Genomic DNA, 9,928 nt, shown 5'->3' with positions numbered 1-9,928 from the left:
GAAAATGTAGCTTACGTCCATGGTTTTAATATTGACATTTCGCAAATTAACAAATGTTTCTTACATATTTCAAATACACGTTGATATATAATTAATATTATACGAAATGATAAAACGAAGATGACACGGAAGGCACAAAATGTTCTCGTCCACCTTTACTCATGACTGACAGTTCCTCCCATCGAATAAGCGCAGTGTTGGAGGCTCGCTGTCCAATCGTATACGTTGTGGGGCGGGACTTCAACGTTTCATAACATTGAACAGCACTACTTCACCCGTCTCGTAACAGTAATATTTTGTAGGGTACAACTCATTGGGTACAACATGATCTAAGCGGCTATCTAAAAGGTAGGTGTTATACCACATGCTCTTGTCAACATCCAAGACGTAAATAAGTTAAAAGGTAGAGCTGTTATCTTCCGTGTAATCTGAATATTGACCTGACCCAGCTCATTCTTGCAGCCTGCTGTATTCACGGGTACAAACTGTACATATTGCAGGGTCATCAGTTTAGTTTTATGTGTCAAACTGTTAGATAATCTTGGATTCATAATGTATGTGCAAAATGTGTCCTTGGTGATCAGCAGAAGGTAAAAACAACCAAGTAAATGTTATCAATATCTCCACGTAGACCCTATCTTGTTGTGATCATTTTTGTAAATGAGGAATACTGTGTGGATATTATAGTAATAGCAACCTGTGTGCTGAAGCGTTGGAGGTTGAAATAATCTAGTTATCTACCTGTACAATTGGATTAGTAGTTATATTTTTTAAAACTGTAAATTCACTGCCTTAATTATACACTGCCATGTGCTTCAGATCCAGCTGTGTTCATGTTCATCTGTAAGTCTATTGTATGTCATTTATTCTCTTTTAAAAAAATCTTTTTCAGGGAATATTGCAGCCACTCAAAATGAAGGGTCTTTTCCTTGTGGAGCCTGTGGTTGCCCTGTACGCCTTCTCCAGTTTTCTCATCTATCCACTGGTGCAGCAGTATGTGTACCGAAGGCTCTGGCAGGACTTGACCAACACCACCTATCCTATCTCTGACAACACCTCCAGATGTGCAGGAAACAGCAGCAGCAACCAGACGAGCTACCATCAGGTTAGTAATAAAATACTGGATGTTTTGGAAGAACATGTACTTTAGTAACTCAAGGTGGAAGAGTGAGTACTTATTTGTTTTTTTCACATGATCTCCTTGTGTAACATTTTCAATATAATTAATGGCATTATTACTTTCACTACTTTGTGAGAAAATACCCACACAAATTGTAGAGAGGGAATGGGACATACTATTTTCTATGTGTATATGAAAGTAAATGTGTTACTGAAGAAGGAAGAGGAAGGGTGAGAAAAATAGCTCAAATGTCAACAAACAATAGCGCTCTATGTAGGCTATTTGTTAAGTTTTTCCACATTTACAGTGTGCATATGAGGAACTATCCATGTCTATGTTCAACATTTAGTTTAATGGCAAAGCAGATATTCCCATAACGCTTTCCAACCCCTTTCTTGCAACACAACTTGGCAAAAAAAGAAGAAAAAAAAATGACATGGGACTAAAGTTTAATCCATCATATTGACAGCTATTACAACAACAGCAGTTAAACAAATAGAGAAACAAACACAGATTTGAAACATTTGCAAACATTTCATGTGAGGTTTTAAAAATAGGAAAAAAAACTCTCAATCGTACAACAGGTGCAGGAGTGATTATTTTAAAACAGGTTTTTCTAGATCAGTGTGGTTCTTTTCACTTCTGTTTGTACTCTGAACTGTATCCTATTAATAAGCACAAGAAGAAACCTTTTGCAGGGGAACATTTCTCCTGAAACCAGTCAATAGTCTAGTCAATATTTTTAAACTTCCCCACATAACTTTACATCTTTTTCTTCCTTTCTGTGTTTCCAGGAGGTGCAGAGGCAGGCGTCTCTCTTCTCCCTTTACACAGAGCTCTTCTCCACAGTCCCCTCTTTGATTGTCACTCTCATGCTGGTGGCCTACAGTGACCGGGGAGGACGCAAGATCACCATCATCCTGCCTTTGATTGGCACATTGATCTACACCCTGACCTTCCTGGCAGTGTCCTACTTTGAGCTAAACATTTACTTGCTCATTGGTTCCTCGCTTCTTAGTTCTCTGTTTGGGGGCTTGGGCACATTTCTGGGGGGCTGTTTCGCCTATATAGCAGACTTGTGTGAGGACGGCCATCAGAAGACGCTGCGCATGGCTGGACTTGATATGATGATTGGCTTGTTGTCTGGGGTGGCTTCAATATCAACAGGCTACTTCCTGAGAGCTGCAGGCTTTAACTGGCCTTTCCTAACCTCCGCGTTGTTTCAGTGTGTGATCCTTCTCTATGCAATTTTCATCCTAGAAGAGACTGTGAAGAAGGCTCCTCCTGATGCCATTATTCTAGATGGGGCTCCTCAGCACTCAGCCACAAAACAGATGTTGTATGGGGTCTACCAGATGTTTGTAGGGGCCAGCCGCAGGTGTAAAACTGTTTTAGTCCTCCTGATACTCATCTTCACCAGCTTCTCCTTCGCCTATGGAGGTGGGATCTCCTTGATGACACTATATGAGCTCAATGAGCCACTGTGCTGGACTGAGATTTTGATTGGCTACGGCTCAGCACTGTCCACTACTGTGTTCCTGGCCAGTTTTATGGGAGTATCAGCGTTCACATACTGTGGCATGCCACAGCTGCTCATTGTCCTGTTGGGCATCCTGTCTGTCATATCTGGCATGATCCTGATGGCGTTTGCGAAGACCACTTTACTGATGTTTATAGGTGAGAAACAAGTCCACAATTGCTACAGTTCTGTGATGCTTATACCAAAAATGTTGAATCTCAAGTTCAGTGAAAAAAACACCCAAGCCTTGCCTATCAGTGGTTTAAAAAAATCAAGTGTGTGTGTAGAAGCTGAATTAAAATCTGCACCTGATTTCATTCATGCTTGCCTTGTTTTCAGAGAAGTTCAGTAATCTTAAATAGTTTGATGAGGACAATGAAGCATCAATTAGTTTCACCTTCTATGTCAGACACTAGACATTGTGTTGTGAAATTATGCACAGGATTTGTGGCCTTGTAGCCTTGTTTAACAATGATACTGTCGCTAGACCTCAGTTTTGCTAACCATCATATATGTAAGAAAATATTAATAATATAATAATCCAATATATTACACATAGCTATAATGTAAGTGCTTTGCTTAAAATAAATGGGTGTAAAACAAGACATTTTATCTTTAGAAAAAATATGTAAAGGGTGGAATGAAGAGTAATATAAAATAGAAGATTACATAAACACACGTTATAGGCTTAGTTGCAGGGGTTACTGTTTGACAGAACCTACCTTTCCTACCACCTTTATAAGCTGTAGAAATGTCACCAAGGCAGGTTGTCTTGTGTATTTTACTAGATAATTGCACTGTAAACAGATAAGAAAATGTAATTGTGATATTTTATCATTGCATCGTTTTATTTGAATTATCATGTGATTATACTGTATAATATGATGTTTTCGTTCTGTTCTTTGTTCACTACAGTAAGGGTGCCAATGCTTCTGTCCATCATGCCGTTCCCTGTTCTGCGCTCCATGATGTCAAAGATCATCTCAAAGTCTCAGCAGGGTGAGTGGGTTTAGGGCTTTGGGAGCCATAGAGCTGTGTCTCTGTGTTCTCAGAGTCAGAGTCCATTTAAGAGCTGCTTGTTCCAGCAACTTCACGATGCACAACAGAACACTCAAAGCTCCTGTTCATTTGAGCAAAGAGGAATCTTGAAATGAAACAGTTTTATTTTACATATCACCCGTATCACTTCCTAAAAATTGTTTTCTTCTCTCCTTGGGTGTGTTTTTGCAGGTGCTCTGTTTGCCTGTCTTTCCTTTCTGGAAAGTCTAACGAACAACGTATCAAGCGCAGTCTTCAACAGTATCTATGCTGCTACAGTATCATGGTTCCCAGGCTTCGTCTTCCTGTTGTCTGCAGGACTCTGTGTCATCCCTTTGTCTTTCTTGGGGTAAGTTCAAGTTCATGCTGAACTTACTATTATGTAGATAATACGACATAATAGGACCATACCAGTGGTTTTGCATGTTTTACAGCAAAATAAAAATAGTTTACATAATTCCTGCCCACTTTCTAAAGCAAACAACCATACATTTCCAAACTGATTTCCTGGTTTGCATTTATTCCATTGTATCATAAAAATCAACTTGTGGCAGCTTGAAACTTGCTTGAGATAGGTCATCCATCACAGCGCCCTGATTTTTTTTTTTTTTTGTCCAAGTTATGTTATAACACGTCGCAAACAGGAGTCATTTTTCAAAACCCTGCTTGGTGGTGCACTCAAGTATCCTCCAACATTCAAGAAATAATCATACTGAAGGACATTGAGCAAACAAGCTATGTTGGCTATTTCCAAAACATAAAAGCACCAAATCACTATCAAGTTAATGGGACCTGCTGTTGGTCTTGATGCTGTCTGTCAACACAAGTTGACACCAGACTTACTTGTGGAGATTACTCTTTTTTCCAAGTTCGATTTCTGTATTTTACAGATAATATAACATCAATACAGTGTTTAGTAGAATATGGATTATTCTACCCAAAGTTATCTGATCAGTCATCAATAAAACAGAACTGTTAATGCTGTGTGGATTTGCTTCAGCTGCAGAGCTGCACTCCGGGTCAAGTTGCATAAAAAACATCTGTTTTGCCAAACTGGAAAGAAGAAATGCTCTGCTTGATTTATTCAGGCACTAAGAAAACAAGAATTCTCAGTTCCTCTTTTATTTATTCACCACATTCAGCGTTTCCCACTGAACCATTTCCCTCTTCAACTAGTAACCAAACTATGACATGTACAGTATGTTTTTTCTGGTGTATTTTGACTACTACACAATCGATACCAAAGCTCTGTGACACACAGATGGAGGAAAGTCTATAAAAAAGTAGATACTTATCTGTGTTAAATGGTGTTCTTACGTTTGTTTTATTACACTGACTTGACAAAGTAGTGATGCTGAGTCAGTCTGGGAGGTGCAGCGTGAAACATAAAACTCCTCGAGTGAATCCACTTCAGTCACATGCACTGCTTCTTCTGTTACACAGTGGACAGTTACTAAATAACAAAACAACTGGCTCAGTAATCACAGTCTAACAGCCAAGGCTAGCATGCTCTGTGTTTAAGAGCTTAGTGGGTTTGACTGGGTCATGAGTTGTCAAGAATCTCAACTGATAACAAATGTGTTACTTTTGTGGTTTCCCAAACAACATGTAAATTTCATGTACACTCAGAAATCATGTTGATGAAGTTGAAACATGTATGTTGCAGCCATTTTAAAGATGACTATCCCATTTAAAAATAGTTACAGTGTGTGTGTGTGTGTGTGTGTGTGTGTGTGTGTGTATGTGTGTATAGTGAAACTCTTGGTCGTTCCTGTTTAGTTGGAATTGAGAAAGTTTTCTTTGTGTCTCTCTTACGTCTCCTTTTCCACTGTTTCAGCACGGTGGGTCTGATGGGAGTGGATGTTGCCAAAGATGACAAAGACCGAGAGAATTTCTTGTCAGGAGAGGAGGGTCCTGTTGAAGATGAGAATGACAACAGTCCTATTCTTAGCTGAGCCACATAAACTGCCAAACCCTCACTAGCACTTTGTTCATTTTCTCTGTAGTCTTTTATTCAAAGATACATTTTTCCAAAAGTACCTCAATCAGTTTTCAATCAGGCTAAAACAGTTCAGAACACATGTTACAGATATATCTCTTTTATTGCTTTTGATGATTTTTTTTGTGCTATTTAACTGGAATATTGTGAAAAACATCAGGGAGTAGTGGGAAAACAGTTTTTTTATAAGAACACTGTTCTTATTAGATTAGATGTCAGGATTGTATCATAAATAGGATATAAAGCAGTGCATCAAATCTAACAGGATTCTCAGACATTAATCATACCTCAGAGCTGCCTGACTGTGACATACTAACAATATTAAAACGATTTAATGTATTTTCATATAGTTTTATTATGTAACATGACTTACACTTTGAAAAATATTTGCATTCAGAGTTCCAGTAATTGGTTCATATCGGTTGTACCTTTTTACTTTTCTGTCACTATGTGTCTCCTTTTTAGCGCAACATAAGTTTATGTCTTTACAAGGAGCGAGACTGGCACTTGTTTCTAAGAAGAAATGTTATGCAGTACATCAAATCACCAAAACACACATAATCCAGAGTCTGTCTATATAACCTGTATATGCAAATATTTTTCATTTCAGATTCACCTTATCCAATAATGGAAATCTTGCATTGCTTCATTGCTTTGGAAAATATGTTACTATAAACCATTTGGCACAAATTTGTGCTTATTTTCTCATATTGTCTGTAAGGCATCAGGTGTTTAGGCTAACTCACAGTACTAACATGTTTTTAATGTGCTCATGGGAGAAAATACATTTACTGATTCTTGATGTTTCATGCAAGTTAGGAGCTGAACTGTTAAAGTAAACCTGTCTCTGTTCTACTGACCACTAGGTGTCGCTCTTGGTCTAGGCTTACAGGCAACATGTTGTACACCTACTCCCTCATCAGCCAATACCTTAGACTCACAGTATATACTCTCTATCACCAGTTAAGGACATGACAACAATGATAAGATGTTTAGATATATCTTATTTTATCCTTTATGTACTGAGGTACTTAAAAACTCACATATTTCCCCATAGCTGTAAAACATTCCTTTTCATTATACCACCTAAAGTGCAGATTATCAAAAATGGAGCAGCTCTACTAGTCTGCTCTGTAGATTCTGTTTTTTCATAGACTACAAAGGGACTGTTGACAACTCTAAATTCAACCCTAATAAGCTTCATTATGTTGTCAGTGCAGCGACTGCTTAACTTAATGGTCTGATAACCAGTTACAAGCTGTCTCCACAGCTGTCCCCAATACAAGAAAAGTGTCTTATATTTGAGCAAAATAATAACAATGAGAGCAGTCATTGTCTTATCTTTCTACTATTGTGTTGGTGACAAATTCTTGTTTATTAAAGTGAATCTGAAAAGACTCTGGCCTCATTTCCACTAATCCTGCTCCCAACTCTTGGTTTTCAACTCGACGCTGTTACTCATTTGTCTCACACCTCAAAGTTTTTTATTTTCCTGCACTGAATTTTCCTAAGTTCCCACCTCCTGTCTTTGTCCTCTACATAAAAGGGTCGCTCTGCATACACGCATGTATGTGAACCTATTTTTTTAAAACTCGCCCCCATCTCTGGGCGAAAAATGAGATTCAAGTGTGTAAACATGCAAACGGTGTGTGTCTTATGGATGATGAATGGATATCAGAAATGCTGGCGGGGATCCCATCAGATTGTGTGGCTGCTTAGTTACTGAACCACTGGGTTAGTGTAGACACAGAGAAGCGTGTAACCAAATGTCTGCCACCACAAAAGATGAATGAGATGGCGGGAGATGTAATATAATGCCCTCACGTGAATCTGTATACATAAAATCAGATGAGACCTAGACATGATGCACCGGAGGGTATGGTTATCAGCTAAGCTTTACATTGGGTATGTTTGTTGTTGGGTTGCTTCGTCTGCACACTGATCCTATCAGTTGAAGTAAACTGTGATTGTGACTTGCACAAGAGGAGGGGAAGTCTACATGAGACACAAGCTGTGACTAGGGTAAAGAAGCAAGACAAACACAACCTGGATATGCTTGTTTAAGATGAGGACCAAGCTGGTTCAGTGTGAAAACATGTAGTAGATCTTCTTGTTCTTGAGAGAAATTAAGTCTTGTTGCTTTTGAACATTGTCAAAGTAGAAACACGCCAGTGAAAGTGTGTGTAATTTCCTTTTTTCCCCTTTTTTGTATTTATACATGGCACGTCAGTTTGAATTGGCTTCATGCACGGAAACCCAAAAGATCATAATGTGCAGTTATTTGATTTCCATCCTCAAGTCTTGAGAACCGTGACTGCAGCTTGATTGTAAGGTAATGTTGACACTGAGTTCGAATTAAGCTCAGCACTGGAGGTTACACAAGGGCTCATCCTGTGGCAGGACTCGCTTGGCACCAAACGTGAGGTTTCTGGTTAAATTAGAGATGGAGGTGTGGTGAGCAGTGACGATAGTTTGCAAATGAGGAGGTGGTTTCCCCAACGGTAAGGAGCTTGGGGGCAGACGGTCGTGGCGATGGCTTGTGTGCGTCTGGCATGCATGGGGTCGTTGAGGATTAAAGGGAAGTTGGAGAGAGTATGGTTGAGCATGGAGGCAGGGGATCGAGGGTCTTTGGTTTCTGGTTTCCAAGCTAGCTGAATCAGCAGTATGATCATCTGCACCGCACCACATCACATCACCAATAGCCCATCTCTGATGTTGATCCAGTGAGTTGCTAACAGACCTCACTTTATCTCAACCTTCTGCTCCCTTGGAGGAGATAATTCACATAATATAAAAACCCATTTGAGGTGGTTTGTGTGACTGAAGCTAAGGGGGGAAATAGAGGGGCTTCCCAGTCTGGAGTGATTTGATCATCTGAAGATGATCAAATCTCTCCAGGATCCACTGTATATTTATTTCAGTCTCAGTTTTCATGCAGGAAACAGGCGCAATAGTACAGGGAACTACTATGAGAATGACAGTTAGTATGAATGTGCTTTCATTTTTATATGCAAGCAGATAATTTCATTTCTAACTCTTTTAGGGCTGCTACAAATGATTATTTACATTATTGATCAATCTGCAGATTATTTTCTCAATGAATAATTTTGTCCATAAAATGTTAGAAATTTGCGAAAAAATATTGTTATAATTTTTCCAGAGTTGGAGGTGACTTCAAATATCCTGTTTTGTCCAACCAACAGTCCAGCAAAAAAACCCATCACATCCTCAAATTAGAGAAGCTGAAATCAGCAAATGCTATTTTTGCTTAAAACATGACTAAAATGTGATATTCAGACAGTAAAAAAGTTGCTGATTAATTGTTTGATGAAAAGTTGCTGCTCTAAACTCTTTTTTGCTGACCACAAAAGCTGTTTTGTCTGAGCGGTTTGCTCCACTTCAGTTGCATTTACACTTTGACAGTCTTAAAGGTACCTCGACAGCAGTTTTGGTAGAGCACAGCATTATCGACACACTTTCCTTGGCAGGTTATGAACTTTATGGTTGCATGCCTGCTTCTCTTTACTCTGTACTAGTGTGTGCTGGTCTTTTTTTTTTTATGTGTGTTTGTGTGCACACAATTGCACATCCATTGTTTGATCCCAATACTGGCAGTAGAAATTAAGCCAGGACAGTCTGTTCCACTATTGTCATCTAAACCGTTTGCTACATTCATCTTTTCATTTCTCTTTCACGCTACTACGAAGGCCACTGTGCTGTGTTGGTTTTCTCCTGCTGGCAGGCCTGCCATGCACTGTGGATGAAATGTTTATGTGTTGGCTAAGTGTATTTTTTCTGATGCTCTGCTCATCCAATGCTGTCTAGTTGTGTGTTGTTGGTTGTGTGTGCTTAGCTGGATGTTTATCAGAGGTCTAGGAGCTCTGTCCCTGACCTGTAATTACTGGCATTCCCTGCTGAGCTTTCTAGGATTATAATCACTTGTAAGAGGTTGCTGTAGAACAATCATCACATCACTTTTTTGGATTTTCGACTTTCCCCTAATTCCTATTGCATGATTATCCCTCTTCTTTTATTTATCTGCTCATTAAACATTTCCATACCTGTTTCTGTCCCATCTGGATCCCATGGCCTCATGTGGTTACCCACTCCTTCCACGGATGTCTTAACTGCCAATAATGTCTATTCCCTGTATTCCCCTGCTGATCCTACTACCTCCTTCCTCCACATCCTCCTTCTTTTCTCTCCACCACTTCACTTAAGAAGAATTGACCGGCTTTTTAAGATCTGTTTC

General features: G+C 39.3%; 1 protein-coding gene across 1 annotated transcript; it reads left to right on the top strand.

The window, feature by feature from the left end:
* The first annotated feature begins 82 nt into the window (after positions 1 to 82).
* Positions 83 to 5,656, top strand: slc46a3 (solute carrier family 46 member 3). The gene is made up of 6 exons (XM_042430406.1): positions 83 to 348; positions 893 to 1,105; positions 1,915 to 2,797; positions 3,555 to 3,638; positions 3,870 to 4,026; positions 5,515 to 5,656. The coding sequence occupies exons 2-6, from the start codon at positions 914 to 916 to the stop codon at positions 5,630 to 5,632; spliced, it is 1,434 nt and encodes a 477-aa protein (XP_042286340.1). The 5' UTR covers positions 83 to 348; positions 893 to 913; the 3' UTR covers positions 5,633 to 5,656.
* Positions 5,657 to 9,928: the final 4,272 nt, after the last annotated feature.

Source organism: Thunnus maccoyii, chromosome 13 (genome assembly GCF_910596095.1).
Source record: "Thunnus maccoyii chromosome 13, fThuMac1.1, whole genome shotgun sequence".
NCBI lineage: Eukaryota > Metazoa > Chordata > Actinopteri > Scombriformes > Scombridae > Thunnus > Thunnus maccoyii.
This window is presented reverse-complemented; position numbering and strand designations above follow the sequence as displayed.

Bases quoted from the DNA above. Each gene is read 5' to 3' on its own strand.
- slc46a3 (XM_042430406.1), top strand. From the start codon at position 914: ATGAAGGGTCTTTTCCTTGTGGAGCCTGTGGTTGCCCTGTACGCCTTC. The intron at 2,798-3,554 runs GTGAGAAACAAG...TGTTCACTACAG, and splicing joins CACTTTACTGATGTTTATAG to TAAGGGTGCCAATGCTTCTG. The intron at 4,027-5,514 runs GTAAGTTCAAGT...CCACTGTTTCAG, and splicing joins ATCCCTTTGTCTTTCTTGGG to CACGGTGGGTCTGATGGGAG.